Genomic DNA, 15891 nt, shown 5'->3' with positions numbered 1-15891 from the left:
AAATATGGAAGGTATACATTGGTACCTCAGTCCACAAACTTAGCTCTTTCCACGATTCTGGTTGCAAACCAGATTGGTCACAAACCCAGTCACATTTCCCCGTAAAGTTCAATGTCACCCAATGCAGAGTTCTGGAATGGAAGCAAAATTTGGCTGAACGCTTCTGTTGGGGAACCAAATTGTTCCCCAACAGAAGCATTTGTGAACTGAAGTCCCACTGTATTCTAGTCTAAATAGAAAGTGTAATAACTTAGTTGAAGGATCAGATACTATCGTTGGAGAAAGGAATATTTAGGTACAATGGGGCTTCCCAATGACAAGGAGATACGTCTCACACATGAACAAAAAATCAGATTCTCTTGTCTACCATCACGTTTTAAAACTTGGTGTTAATTATAGGTATTTACACAGCAGCATGGTGAGGGAAGGGGTGACAGAAGTTAAAATGAGCCCTACCAGATGTCCCCAACCATACCCATGGGCTTTGCTAAGTCACTTAAAAGTCCTAAGCTTCAGTGTCCTCCCCTGTGAGGCCAGGTTGATATTTCTTTCTAGGTAAGAAAGGTGTGCACCTGAAACCCGCAGTGTAAGGCCCGACCCTGTGTTACTTTCCTGGTCCTCCTAATCATTGGCATTAAAGAGTTTGAAATGGGCTTTCAGTAGGTAATGGTTCTGTTGATACAGTTAAAAACAACATTCAAGGTTTGGCTAATGTTAAGAGTTGGTTTCCTAATTTATGTCTTTGCTGGTCAAGTCCACTTAGTGAGTGTCTTAGTTATTTTCTCATCACTGGGCCACAATGCCCAACTCCCACAAGTTGAAGGAGGAAAGTTTATTTCAGCTCACAGTTTGTAGAGGTTCCAGTCCATAGTTGCCTGGCTCCAAGACAGGGCAGCATGGCAGAGGGGCCTGGCAAAGGAGGGCTGCTATGGTGTGGCAGACAGGAAGTATGGAGAGAGAAATCAAGGGAGCAAGGAGGGAGATAGACTCTTCCAGGCCACATCCCCGGTGACCACCTCCTCCAGCCAGACCCACCTCTCAAAATCACGTTTAGCTGTACACTCATCAGTGGACTGATTTGCGTCCCCATGCAGTCAGCTCCCCGAAGCCCTGCCTATGAGTGCATGAGGCTTTGAGCGGACATCTAGGCACAAACCACACAATGAGCTGCCTGCGAGTGGGGCAGTGCTGTCCTTCGGGGTCTCCAGTCTCCAGCACATGACTGGCTTTGCCGTCTCCGTCTCCACAGGGAATGTGAGCATCAAGTTAAGTCCATCGATGGTGAGATCGAAGCATATAAGAAATCCATCATAAAGGAGGAAGAGAAGAATGAGAAGCTGGCCGGCATCCTGAACCGGGCCGAGACGGAAGCCAGCCTGCTGCAGAAACTGACCGCGCAGTGCCTGGCCAAGCGAGAGGCCCTGCAGGATGAGTTCAACACCTACCACCTCACCCTGCAGAACACAGAGGACGCCCTCAGCAAGGGGCTCCAGGTGCACTGCAGTCCCCTCCCCTTGGGTCAGTGCTGGCAGCTGCCCCTTGGTGGGCCCCTCAGGAATGTTCTGCCTGTGGCTGTTCCTCTGCAGGAGCACGCAGTGGCCATGAACGACCTGCAGGCTGTCCACCAGGCCACCCGCTGCGAGCAGGACCTGCACTACAAGCTGGACGCCTCTGTCGCCAGCAAGCTGCAGGAGCACATGACCTCCAACAAGATGGCCAAGCACTTCCACAAGCTCCTCCTGAAGCTCCAGAAGGAGAAGGCGAACATGGTAGGCCAGCCTCTGCTGGGGGACGGGCACGCAGTGAGCAGAGGGTGTCCTCCTGGTGAGCATGTGCTGCCTAACCCATGTGAGCACCAGGAGCTGAGCCTGGCACTTGTACCCACGGGGCCTAGTGGTTAGTGTAGAAACCTGCGGATGCAGGAAGAGGAGAGCAAGACAGCTCTGTCCCCTCTTCCAGGGCAGCCCCCCTTTAAAATGCTGCTCTCTGTGTCTCCTCTCCTTCTGGACATTACTCTGTCACACACAGGAACATACATTCATTCTCACACATGCAGACACAGGTACGTGCATATACACCTTTGCCCACTTGGACACATGAGCAGACACATGCAAACACATCCACACACCCAAGCACACATGCACGCACTCAAACTCCTGCATACACATGCTACACACCTTAAACAACACCAGACTCATGACACACCTGTTTGTAGGTCCATTTGAATCCATTTTTTAACAGTTTTACAGAGAGAAAAGTGTACAAATAGTAAGTGTGGGAGTCACTGAATTTTTCTCTGTTTAGGTGTTTTGTTTTGTTTGTTTTGTGGTGCTGGAGATTGAACCCAGAGCCTTTACACTGAGCTACATCTCTAGCCCTCTTTAAATTTTATTTCTTTATTTCTTTTTTTTTTTTTTTTTGAGGCAGGGTCTTGCTCAGTTGCTAAATTACTCGGCTAGGCTCGAACTTTGGATCTTTGGATTTGAATTTCAGATTTCAGGCTGGCATCACCATGCCTAGCTGTACATTGAGGTGGGGAGGGTCTCGAGCAACCCTCCGCAGGACCCCACCGGTGTCCTGTCAGCGCAACCATAGGGACAAACTTCTGTGCCTGCTCAGCTGTTCCAGAGGTCCCCAGAGGGTCACACCTACTGCCTGGGAAGCTGTGTGCAGAGGCCCGGGGAGGGGCAGAGGCAGGGCTCCCTAGGGGCCATTGCCTCTGGTGCTCACTGCTCGGGAGCTGGCCTGACTGGGGAGCCCACCTGGCCTCCTGGATGGGTGGCTGCTGTCCCTCTGCCCAGCGGCCTCACACCGAGGAAGTAAGGGGTACAGGGCTGGAAGCAGCTCCTCCGGACTTGCCGGCTGAGCTCCCGCCTGTCATTTCCACGGGAGCGGGGCAGGGGGCAAGACCACCAGGCAGCAAAAGCGGACGATCCCAGCGGCTTTGAGGGCGGCCAAGGAGCCTGCCTGGCCTTTCTGCAGCACAACCAACAACCGTAGGCCCCCAGTTCCCCCGCCCTGTCCTTCCTGGGTAACTACAGGTCCGGCATGTATTGCCACCTGTGTCCGGCAGAGGACAGTGAAGAGTCAGACCGTCTGAACGCTCAAAAGCTTTTTGTCGGGGGCGGGGCAGGGACAATTTGGGAAGCAGGGCAGAGGGTGGACAGACGGAATCATCCACCTGGAGCTGGGGTCCAGAGGAGGGTGGGGGTCGACGCAGGCCCAGGCAGTGAGGTCAGGGATGATGTGGCTGTCCTGGGGAAGCGGTGTGTTCTGGCTGAGCTGGAGACAGAAAGTCGCTGAGCTGGGGACCCCTGCAGGGCGTCAGGCAGGGAGAGGGCGGTGTGAGGGTGACCTTGGCAAAGCATCGGCTGGGCAGCCAGCTGGCTAGAGGGGCTGGAGGAGCAGCCTGTGCTTCTGACGGGTGCCGGAAGCCTGGACTGCAGGCGGGCAGGTCTGGGCTCTAGCTGCAGTCAGAGTGTGAGCGCCAGGCACGAGGCTGGCCCGTGTCCCGGGAGGACAAGCTGAGGTGGCCATCGGCAGAAGCCCCCAGAAGCCCCGGGCCAGAAGGGGCGCAAACGGCCACCTGCAGAGCCGTGCCCTACGAAAGGGGACTCCTTGGGCTCGCAGCCTCCGCCCATTCCCGGGGCCTCGCCAGGTCCTCTCAGCACACCCCACTGGCAGGAAGGGGGCCGGGTGAAGCAGTCTCCTGCCCCCGGCAGAGCCCACAGAGGAGGCAGATGAGCCAGGTGGCCACGCCGAGGCTCCCAGGCCGGCGCTGGGTTTCCACTCCATGGTGGGGTCTCTTCCGTCCAGGACCGTTTCCAGTTTTCCAATAGAACGAGACGTGCATCCATTGCGTGCAGGTGAGAAGCCAGGGTTAAGCGTTTCCCACAGCGCTGTCTAGACCGGGGATATTTATTACAGATGGCTCATGGAGGGCCAGGGTCTTGTTCTCCTCACCCACACTGCCCGTGGCCTGGGACATCAGCCAGGAGCCCTGTTAGGAACTGTTGAGGACTGGAGTCAACACCTAACTGATACAGCTGCTTCATATGCTTTGTCAGGGATCCAGCAGAGTAGGTGTACAGCTGTTAGAAATCACACAGGACAGAATATAAGACATGATTTATCAAAGGTAAAAGCAGGTTACATTTTTTTTTTTGGTACCAGCGATCAAACTCAGGATCTCATGCTTGTGAGGCAGGCGAGGTACTACTGAGCTAAATCCCTGGCCCTACAATTTCTAACCCTAACTCCACAATGTACGCTACTGTCCTTTTTTTTCCCTGTTTTTTTGAGACAAGGACTCAGTATGTAATTCAGGCTGGCCTTGAACTCACTATGTAGCCCGGGCTGGCCTTGAACTTGTGGCGATCATCCTGCCTCAGCCTCCGGAGTGCTGGGATTATAGCCGTGTGCCACCACGCCCCGGCTTTTTTTCTACTTTTTAAATTGGCCATACTGGGTAATGAGTTTTACTTTGGCAGATTCTTACATGCACATCACATGCTTTGATCATTTTCAGCCCCATCATCCCTCTTGCCCTGCCCTCTGCGGTAGTTTCACATTTTGAGGGGTCTAGATGTGTATGATATCTTTTGATCGGCCTGTCCCGTCCCCCACCTGACACTCCCTTCCCCTCCCCCTCTTCCATTCCTCTTGACTAATAATAATCTCCCTTCTACTTTCTTGTCATCTCTTTTAGATTCCACATATTTGAAAGAACATGTGACGTTTGTTGGAGTTTGGCCTTGTTTTTTTTTTTTTCTTTGGCAGTGCTGGGGATCCAACTCAGGATCTTGGGCCTGGGAGACAGGCATAGCTCCACTGAGTTAAATCCCTGGCCCTGAGTTTGGCTTATTTTGCTCAACATCATGGTCTCCACATTTATCCATTTTTCTGAAGATAATAGAATTTTGTTCTTCCTTATGTGACTCGATAATACTCCATTGTGAATATCCCATATGCCACATTTTCTTTATCCATTCATCTACTGATGGGCATCTAGGCTGTTTCCAGTATCTTGGCTCTTGTAAATTGTGTCAGAGTACACCTGGGAGTGCAGGTAACCCCAGCATGCTGACTTTAGTTGCTTTCGGTATATACCAAGGAGGAGTACAGCTAGGTCATATGGTAGCTGTATTTTTAGGTTTTGAGGAATCTCTGCACTGGTTTTCATACTAGTTGTACTAGTTCATATTCCCACCAGCAGGTGTAGAAGGGGTCCTCTTCCCTGATCTTCGCCAGTATTTGTTGTTTTTTTGTGTTCTTGGTTACAGCTCTTCTGACTGGAGTGAGATGGAATCTCAATATAGTTTGTTTTTGTTTTTGTTTGGTACTGGGGATGGAACTCAGGACCTTGCGTTTGTGAGGCAGGCGGCGTCACCACTGAGCTAAATCCCCAGCCCTCAATATAGTTTTGATTTGCGTTTCCCTAATGGCTAAAGATGTTGAACATTTTTTCATACACTTATTGTCCATTTGTACTCACTCTTTGGGAAGAGTTTGTTGAATTCATTTGTCCATTTACTGATTGGGCTATTTGATTTTTTATGTTAAGCTTTGGGGGCCTTTATATAGTCTAGATATTAATTCTCTGTCAGAAGAGTAGCTGCCAAAGGTTTTCTTCCCTCTGTCCGTTGTCTCTTCACTCTGTTAGATGTTTCCCTTGCTGTGCAGGGACGTTTATAGTAGTTTGATGTCATCCCATTTGCTGACTCTTCCTATTATTCCCTGTGCTGCTGGGGTCCTATCCAGGAAGTCTCTGCCTGTGCTCATGGCTTCAAGTGTTTGTTCTGTTTTCTTTTAGCAGTTTCAAAATTTCAGGTCATCTACTGAGATCTTTGATCCATTCTGAATTGATTTTTGTACAAGGTGAGAGATAGGGATCTAGTTTCAGTCTTCTACTAATGGGTGTCATTTTTCCAGCACCATTTGTTAGAGAGGACCTTTTTTCTCCAACATATTTTTGGCTCCTCTGTCAAGAATCAGATGGCTGTAGTTGTGTGAGTTTGTGTCTGTGTCCTGTTTTCTGCCCCATTGGCCTATGTGTATGTTTTTGTGCCAGTACCATGCTGTTTTTGTTACTATGGCTTTGTAGTATAATTTGGAATCTGGTATCATGATGCTTCCAGCCTGGGTCATTTGTGTTTCCATGTGAATTTTAGGATTGTTTTTTCTAGTTCTGTGAATATTACTGGTTTTTAAAATTTCTTTAAAATTTTTTTTCTTGGTATATGTTTGCTATATGTGATGTTTCATTCATCATAGGGAGTAAGGTACCTGTACTTAACATATCTTAATTCTTTTTATTTCCCTTCCCCGCAACACCCTTCTCCCTCTGTATATAGATCCCTTTCCCCATTTTCAATAATTATCAATTATTATTATATTATTTTTAATATTATTGTTATTAAGTCCATATTTGTGACATATAATGATTATTTTCATTGTGAGTAGTTGGTACATGTATATGATGCATCTTAAATCTTTTTATGTCCTCTTCCCCTCCCCCATTCTCCCACCTTTAATCTCTTATCCTCCTCCCATTTGCATAATATCTATCTCCCTGTTTCCTTTTATCAATCTTTTATTTTGTTCCTTACTTTGTACTTTGAATTACTCAAATGAGAGAAGCCATACAGTATTTAAGCTTGTGAGCCTGATTCATTTCACTAACATGTTTTTGAGGTGCATCCATTTTCCAACAAATGTCTCAAATTTATCCTTTTTTATAGCTGAGCATTATTCCATTATGTATAGATACCACATTTTCTTTACCCATTATCTTGATGGACATATAGGCTGGTTCCAAGATTTAGCTATTATGAATTGTGCTGCTATAAACATTGATGTGCATATATCACTGTAATATGATGTCTTTAACTCTCTCAGATGTTTATAAATTTTCTGTGCTTTTTTTGGGGGGTGAGGGGGACCGGGGATTGAACTTGGGACCTTGCGCTTGCAAGGCAGGTGGTGGAACCACTGCGCTAAATCCTCAGCCCTGTGCTTTCTTTCTTTCTTTTTTTTTTTTGTACTGGAGATCGAACTCGGGTCCTTGCACTTGCGTAGCAGGCGGTGAAACCACTGAGCTAAATCCCTGGCCTTCCTGTGGTTTCTTATATGATTGATTTCTAGTTTCAATGCATAATGGTCTGATAGTAAACATGGGGTGATTTTGATTCTTTTATACTTATTTAAGCAGGTTTGTGGGCTAATACATGGTCTATTTTGGAGAAAGTTCTGTGTTCTGCTGAGAAGAATCTATATTCTGTTGTAGTGGGTTAGAACACTCTGTAGATAGCTACTAAGTTCATTTGTTCAAAGATGTGGTTCAGCTCTGATACTTCTTTTTTTTTTTTAGCTCTGATATTTCTTTCTTGGTTTTTTGTTTCATTTATCTGTCTCTTTGTGAAAATGGGGTATTGAGGTCACCCACTATGATTGTGTTGATGTTTAATTAAGCTTTTATGTTCAGCAGTATTTGTTTTCTGAAGTTAGGTGATCCAGTATTTGGTGCATATATATTTACAAGTGTTACCTCTTCTTGTTGGATTGCTCCCTTGGAGAGGATGTAGTGACCTCTCCTGATCAGTTTTAGCTTAAAGTTTACTTTGTCTGAGAGTAAACTGTGACCCCTGCTTGCTTTCGAGGTCATGGTGCATGAAATAATTGCTTTCCATCAATATTTTTAGTTTATGAATATCTTTTTGGATTAAATAAGTTTCTTGAGTGCAACAGTCTTTTGGTTCTGTTCTTTGATCCAGTCTGCCAATCTGTGTCTTTTAATTGGGGAGATGAAACCGTTAACATTGAGAGATGTTATTGAAAAGTATTGATTTATTCCTGTCTTTCTGTTGATGACTCCTTTAATTTTTCTTTCTTTTTTCTTTATCTATTGGCCTTGTTTGATCTATGCATTCCATCTGAATTTTTGCCCTGATTTTTTTTGGGGGGGTTCCGGGGATCGAACTCGGGTCCTTATGCTTGCAAGGCTGGCAGCGGAATCACTGAGCTAAATCCCCGGCCCTTCCATCTGAATTTTTGGCTTTGTTGGTTTTATTGTCTCTGTCTAGAATATTCTTGAGTATTTTTGGAGTGTTGATTTGATGTTCATGTATCACTTGAGTTGTTCTTTTTCATGAAATGTCCTTATTTTTTCATCTATCTTGAAAGTTTTGCGGGATATATTAATCTGGGTTGGAAGTTGTTTGCTTTTAGGGCTTGAAATACTTCACTCCATGCTCTCCTGGCCTTTAAAGTTTGTGTTGAGAAGTCTCCTATAATCCTAAAGCATTACCTTTGTACATGATATTTACTTTTCTCTGACAGCCTTTAAGGTTCTGTCTTTCTGTTGTACATCTGAGAATTTGACTAAGATGTCATAGTGAGCTTCTTTTTTCATCATAATTAGTTGGTGTTCTGCAAGCCATACTTGGAAAGTTTTCTATTATGATTTCTACGAAAAGATTTTTTATTCAATGTGTGCTATCTTCTAGTTTCTCTCTAACTCCAATTAGCCTTAGGTTGGTCTTTTTAATGTTGTCTAGTACCTGGTGGGTGATGGTTTTTTGTTTTTTGGGGGTTTTTTTTGGTACCAGGGATCGAACTTGGGTCCTTGCGCTTGCGCAGCAGGTGGCAAAACCACTGAGCTAAATCCCCGGCCTGGTGACTTTTTATTGTTCTCTAATCATTGTTAAAGTTTCTTGAGTATTTCATCATAATTTACCATTTTGTCCTTGATTTCAGAAACCCTGTCTTCACATTGATCATTTCCACAATTTATGAATTCTATACAATTTTTTATTTCTGGCATTTCTGCCTGACATCTCTCTGTGGAGTCGGTATTTTTGGTAAATCTGTCATTCGTGGTTTAAGCCATTTTGATAATCTCTCAATTATTTGTTTCTCCCCTATCCTGTTGGTCAGTTTGTATGCTAGATCTGTGAGCTTTTGGGGCATGCCCTCCTTGAACTCACTGAGTCTCTTAACTTCTCCTTTAACTGATTCATAAAGCTCCTCTACCCACTGTTTGCTTTCTTGGAGTAAAGGATTAATTAGTATTTAGGGTTTTAAGAAACTGCGGGGACAGGATGACACGGGACGTAGGAGGAGGGAGCTGCAATTTGGGATTGAGGAAAGCTTCCAGGTTGTCAGAACCTGTTGATATATTTGTGCACCTATGAGGTGGAGAAGAGGCAGGATTAAAAAAAAACAAGGGCTAAGTAAAATAAGGAAGAGCAAAAAGAATAGAATATAGAAAACAGATGGTTAATAAGAGAGAAGACAGGAAAAACTGAGGGAGAGCAGAATAGCAGAATACAGGAAAAGAGCAGAATAGGGAAAAACTTGAAAAGTGGGAGAAACAAGGAAAAACAAGAAAATAGTTTGATAGAGAATGTAGAATTGAAGAAAAGGAATAGGGAAACGAGAAGAGAAAGAGAAACATAACAGCTATACCAAAGCCGAAAAAGGAAAAAAGAAAAAGAACAACCACAAAAATTGCGTCAGGAACCCAGGTCTTGCTCCAGCCAGAGAACACGCACGCACGCAGTTCTCTCGCCTGCTGTGCCAAGCAGCCTGACTGTGCACGCCGCTCCCTTCTCTCAGTGGTCTGCCAGCGCGCAGCCACCCCAAGCTCTGTGAGGGGTGCCCACTTCCTGGAGCCCGCCTCTGCCACGCAGCCTATGTGTAGTGGGCAGGGTTACCTGCAGTCTTCCGTCTCTGTCCTGCAATCCGACCTCCTCATTAATTCAGGAGGGGGACAGTGTGAAATATTTTTCTGACACTGAGCGCTTGTTCATCTTCTGGCAGCATCCGGGGACTCCTGCTTCCCTTTGTGCTGGGCACATCTCCGTGTTGTTTCAGATATTTTCTGTTTTGTCGCAAGCAGTTCTCTGCCCTAGCCTGTCCCATCTTTGCCTTTGCACTCAAATCCCGAAGTTACCCTATCTCCTGAATTCCCCTTTCCAGCCAGCAAGCAGAATCCAGCATGGTCCCTGGGCTTGGTTTAAGGACTCCCCCAGCCCCCCTGAGCGTGATGATGATCGCTGTTCAGGATTTCCTCCTCACTCAAGAGTGTTCTGGTCTTTGTGGAGAGCACAGGGAAGAGCTCACTCTGGACCAGCTGACCAGTCCGGCTCCCTCCGCTCCGTCTCCGGGGATGTGATCCATAGTGGGACCCTCCATTGGTGGGGGGCCACCGTTTGCTGTGTTTGCCCTCTGTCTGCCTGGGGTGGGGAGGGCTTCTCCTGCCCATGGTGAGCACTGGAGAAGATGCCGCAGGGATGTAGCATTCCCAGTATTGCGGACTGTACGCAGATGCTGCCCCAGGAGTCCAAGCTCTGCAGCATGCATTCCTTCCCTCAGGCTGTTCCGGACGGGCTCTTGATGGCTCTGCCTGGAGAAGTGGTGGCCAGAGCAGTGGGGGCCATCTGTGGTGGCGCCAGCGCTACTTTACAGCGACCCAGATATTTGGTCATTAAATGTATCGTCTTGCAGATTAATTTCCATTTCAGGGTAGAGGTACCTACCATCTACGTTTCAGAGAACCTGTATTTTCAGTGAATCTTCTTTGACTATCTCAGACGTGACTCCCCCTCTGGTCAGCCACGTTGGACCTCTTGGCATTGGTGTTTTGGTGGAGATTGCATTGAATCTGTGGATTGCTTTTTTGCAACATGGCCATTTTGGCAATATTAATTCTGCCAAGCCTTGAACATGGGAGTTTTTTCCATCTTCTGGTGCTTTCTTCAATTTCTTTCTTCAGTGTTCTCAAATTTTCACTCTAGAGGTCTTTCATTTCCTTAGAGCGATGCCTTGGTATTTTATTCTATTTGAAGCTATTGTGAATGGAATTATTTTCCTGAATTCTTTATCAGTTAGTTCATTATTGGTGTATAGTAAAGCTATGGATTTTTAACGTTGATTTCATACCCTGCTACATTGATGAATTCATTTACCAGCTCTAAACATCTTTTTTGGGGGGGCGGTACTAGGGATCGAACTCAGGACCTTGCACTTACCTGCGAGGCAGGCATGGTGCCACTGAGCTAAATTCCCAGCCCTCTAAACATCTTTTGGCAGAGTCTTAGGGTCTTCTAAGTGTGGGATCCCATTGTCTGCAAGCAAGACTACTGTCTGTCTAACAAGGAAGACCAAGTGTTATCTCTCTCTTCTTGTAAGAAGTTACCATCCAGGTTCCAGCCAGCAGGCCCTGGCCAGCTCCTAGGATGGAGGGGTGGCCATGGATCCTCTTACTCAGTTGTTCCTTTGACTTTTCCTGATGAGCATCCAGAGAGGCCAGGAAATGAGGCAGCAAGCTCAGGGCCCACCCCAGGTAAAATGCTCACCTTTCCCCTTTCCTTTGCCTAACTCAGGTGACACATCTTTCCAAAATCGATGGCGACATTGCACAGGCCACCCTGGACATCACCAACACCAGCTGCAGGCTGGACATGCATCAGAAGACGCTGGCCGAGCTGGACCAGGAGATGAAGAAAGTCAACGACCTCATCACCAACAGTGAGAACGAGATCTCCCGGCGCACGATCCTGATCGAGAGGAAGCAGGGTCTCATCAGTTTCCTCAACAAGCAGCTGGAGCAGATGGTTTCTGAGCTGGGGGTGAGGCCTGGGTGGGGAGAGGCAATGTGGCCCGCCCTGTGCCTGATGGGGGCAGAGCCCCTTTCAGGACCTGTTAGATTTAGAAATGCGCTCATAGAACATAGTAAGCCTTCTTCCCCTCCCTGTTTACAAGCGTGTGGACACTCCAGGCAGAGGCTCCTCTGCTCAGCCAGATAATAAAGGTGGTAGGCACTGTAGGCCAGATGTCCTGTCCCAGCCTTGGCAGCCAGGAGGGAGCCATGGGCGATGGGTGCAGGAAAGGGCTGGGCTGTATCCACTAAGAAGTTGGCCACTGAAATTTGCATTCCATGTCATTTTCACCTGGCCCTGAGCAGTCTTCTGCTTTTGATTTTGTTAATGGTCTGTGGCCCAAACAGACAGGAGTGGGCTGGGTTTCACCCACTGTTCCTGATCTAAGGAAAGTGGCCTAACAAATGTGAGGTTCAACGTCCTATGTGTCACTCATGTGTCTAACCTAAAGGATGCCATGGGTCCCCCATTGGAGGGGCAGCAGAGTGAGCGCTCAGGTGGGACCCCACACTGGACAGCCCCCTTTGACTTTAAAACCCACACAACCCAGTGGCCCCTCAGGGAGCAAAGTCCCTGAGCTGTGATGGCCTGCTGCAGTGGACAGTGTTCCAACTCGGGAGTTAGAGGCCTCACGCGTGGGGACCCCTGTGGCTTAGACCTGGGCCCTCAGAGCAGGGAACTGATAGAATCTCCTGGCCCTCCTCTAAGAGGTAGCAGAGCCACTCAGAGTCAATGCCTGGGCCTCTGCAGCCACCCAAGGAGACCTCTGAACCCTGGGACTCACTCTGCCTTCTGGCCAATGTCCCTCCTAGGGGGAAGAAGCAGGGCCCCTGGAGCTGGAGATCAAAAGGCTGAGCAAGCTGACCGAAGAGTACAATGCCAATGTGACTCAGGCCCAAGTGACCTGGCTCCGCCTGCAGCAGGAGCTGGTCAAGGTCACGCAGGAGCGCGAGGAGCAGCTGGTGTCCCTGGACACACTCAAGAAGGAGGCCCACATCTTGGAGCAGAAGAAGCTGCGCACAGAGAGTAGGCCACGTTGTGCATCCCCCGGGGGAGGGGCCCCAGGTGGATGCAGCACTGGGCTACCATGCAGCCTTAAGAGCGAGCAACAGAAACACTCAGGTCACACGTTTCACAAACGTGAGCCTTGCCTAGCGGCTGACTTTGCAGTCACAGCGAGGGTGACAACATGGACTGAACCGGTCAGAGTTCACAGACTCCTCTCTAGAGAGAGGAGGATGGCACTGCCAGCTCAAAAGCACGGCGGTACTGATTTCAAGGCTATGGGGCCCCTGGCTGTCCCCAAGCTCAGGCCAGATGACGTCCTAGCACCTCCTACAGCCAAGCCCAGAAAACTCCAACTACACTATCCCCTTCACCCAGGCTGCATCGCAGACCTAAAAGTCTGCTCGCATGCCAGGGTTGAAGGAGCGAGGCATGTCCTTCCTAGGCCACCCATGTGCCAGCTGCTGAGATATCCTCACTCTGAGATCCAGGCAGGTCTGCTCTTCCTGGCCACTTCTCAGAGGCATAGCTGCCCTCCTGCCGGGCTTTGGGGTCCCCTGGGCAGCTGGATGGAGGGTGGAGGGTGCACAAGATGCACAGAGCTGTCAGTGGGATGCAGCTGTGGGAAACCCGAAGCTGAATAAAACACGAAGCGTGGCTATAGGGTGAGATCTGTCAGGGTGAGTGAGGGTGACAGAGGAGTGTGTGGGTGACCAAGCATTGGGGTGCTCAGGGGTCCCAGTGGTGGGAGAGGCAGAGAACCTTGGAGCTGGACAGACTACATGCATTAGGTGTCCTCCTCCTGTCTTGATGTCAAGAATACCTGTCATGTTGCGCCCTGCCCTGAGCCTGGCGGCTGGGCTGGGACAGGTCTGCCTTTCCCAGAGACTCCAGGGAGCCCCGCCCTCCCTCCCACTCCTACTGGGCCCTCAGCTGGGGTCCTCGAGGTTCCCTCAAAGGACCAGGCTTTGATAGAGTAGCACCAGGAAGAGGCCTCTGTCTTGCCCTCCGGCCCAGCACAGATGTGATTCAGTGGGAGCCCCAAGAAGGACGCGGGGGGAAAGGAAGAAGGAAACTCTGGCTCCTCTCCTGGGGTTTATTTCTGCTGCCTTGGCAAGGACCCTGCCCTCTGCTCTCTGTGCAGACAAAATCGAGCAGGAGAAGAGGGAGCAGAAGGAGATTGACCGGCACATGAAAGACCTGGACCATGACCTGAAGAAGCTCAACGTGCTGCTGAGCAAGAACCGGTGCAACTCGGAGGAGCTGCAGCACAGCAACGTGGTGACTGAAACAGAATTCGTGCGTGGGCTGAAGGTCAGCCCGCCCCGCCCAGCGCGGGTCCTAAGCACAGGCTGGGGGACATGCGTCCCTGATTAGGCTGCAGCTCTTCCATCTGTGATGGGAACCAGGTGCCACAGCCCCAGCATCCATGGTCCCAGGTCCTCCCCACAGCTGTGCTGCTCTCTCCCTGCAGGACGCAGAGAGGGAGACCATCGAGATGCAGGAGAAGCTGAACCAGCTCTGCGAGGAGAAGGCCTCCCTCCTCAACGGCCTGGTGGAGGCAGAGTGAGTCCTGGGTGCTGCTTTGAATCTGCTCTAAATGTCACCACCCCTGCAGTGCATCTGTGGATGTGGCCATCATTCATCAGGACCACTGAGGGTGGCTCTGAGCCCACCTTCAAAGATCCCAGAAGAACCACAGAAAGCCACCACAGGCATCTGGTCTCCCACCCTTGGTGGCAGGCCTCCAGCCAGACCAGTTACTGCTGGAAACTGAGTGGCTTTCTGTGACATAAATTTGTTAAAATGTGTATTATTTTTATGGTGTCTGATTATCAAACACCCAACCCCAAGCATCTTAACTGTAACAAGGAGGACAGGGAAAACATATAATTCCAACTCTCCTCCTTTTTCAGAAAAACACCGTGCAGGCATATTTCTTTCTTGTTTTGTTTTTAGCAAAAACGTTTCCCTTTGAAGCTGTCTTTGTGGCTATCATTCCATGCCAATGCGTGTGGATCTACAGCTCCAGCTGGAATGGTTGCTGGGTCCACACCTTGTGGGTGTAGTTTATTTTATACAGCACACTCAGAGAGAGTGGACCCCAAAGGGATTGTCCCTTCCTTGATAGAATCCATTGCCTAAAACCATCTGGGACCAGTGCTTTTGGGGTGTCTTTGGTGACATTTTAATACAAAGACTGAACAAAATACACAGTGAATGTTTAAATTTTTAAATTTATAACAGTAAATGACACATTGCCATGATTCCCCTCAAAATCCTTCTCACTTCAGATACACTGATCCCATCGTTCTTGCCACTTTCTGAAGCAGTTCTGGAAGCCCTCTTTCCTGAACATCTTTACAAAGTACAATCAAAACTATGGGGACAGTGAATGCTTCTTCTAAGTGCTGTCCTACAGATAGTGAAAACACTATGTTGTGTCCTTATCTACTTTTTCACTGGATGTGGCATCCTGTGACTTCTGGCTCTTTCCCAGGACCCAAATGAGCATGAAAGGTGAACATTTTTAATTCAGAGGACATCAAGTCAGCCACAACACCACAACTAAAAAAACTCACAAAAGAGGACTTCCAGAACCTGCTTCAGAAAGTGCAAAGAACAGTTGTGTTCAAAGTATGAGGGAGTATCTTTGGGGGTGTTATTGGCAATGTGTCTTATTGTAATAAATATTTTAAAAATTTAAATTCACCACATCTTTTTATCACCCCTCCTAGCTTTAGGCCATAGATATTCAGGCTTTTACTTCTAAAGTCAACTTCCATCAGTTACATTACTTTCTTAGCTCCTGAAGTTATATATTTGTGTTTCCACATCTCTCAGTACCTTTCTCTCTCCATCCTTCTCAGTTCTTGCCCTTCTCTTATCCCGTCTTCCTCCTCCCCTCTCTCCCTGTGTACCTGAGGTCTGTGTATCTTAAGTGTTGACAGAGCTTTTTTGCAAGGAGCCACAGAGTAAACATTCAGAATCATGAACCTCTCAGTCTTGCAGTGACAGCTCAGAGGCTGGCTGAGGTCCTGGAAGAAAACTGACTTCTCCAGCTCTGACACTACCTCTCTCACCTCTCCAGACACCAGATCATGCTTTGGGAGAAAAAAATCCAACTGGCCAAAGAGATGCGCGCCTCGGTGGATTCCGATGCCAGCCAGACAGAAATCCGCGCCATGAAGGCGGAGATCCACAGGATGAAGGTATGGATGGAGCC

General features: G+C 48.2%; 1 protein-coding gene across 7 annotated transcripts in view; it reads left to right on the top strand.

The window, feature by feature from the left end:
• The window catches only part of Ccdc40 (coiled-coil domain 40 molecular ruler complex subunit), a 56202-nt gene that overhangs the window by 35024 nt on the left and 5287 nt on the right, over nt 1–15891 (top strand). For 5 of the 7 annotated variants that reach the window (XM_087208340.1, XM_004860878.4, XM_087208342.1 and 2 more), the window contains 7 exons: nt 1250–1493; nt 1587–1769; nt 11385–11630; nt 12473–12686; nt 13810–13979; nt 14140–14231; nt 15757–15877. In XM_087208340.1, coding sequence (XP_087064466.1) covers nt 1250–1493; nt 1587–1769; nt 11385–11630; nt 12473–12686; nt 13810–13979; nt 14140–14231; nt 15757–15877 — 1270 coding nt within the window. Of the gene's footprint in view, nt 1–1249; nt 1494–1586; nt 1770–3533; nt 3867–11384; nt 11631–12472; nt 12687–13809; nt 13980–14139; nt 14232–15756; nt 15878–15891 lie in introns of those variants that run through there. The other 2 variants (XM_087208344.1, XM_087208343.1) reach the window with 2 other exon arrangements.

This window comes from Heterocephalus glaber, unplaced genomic scaffold (genome assembly GCF_053883595.1).
Source record: "Heterocephalus glaber isolate CG9 unplaced genomic scaffold, H.glaber_assembly_v1.0 deba00000937, whole genome shotgun sequence".
NCBI lineage: Eukaryota > Metazoa > Chordata > Mammalia > Rodentia > Bathyergidae > Heterocephalus > Heterocephalus glaber.
The sequence above is the reverse complement of the archived record's forward strand: the minus strand, read 5'-3'. Positions and strand labels throughout refer to the sequence as shown.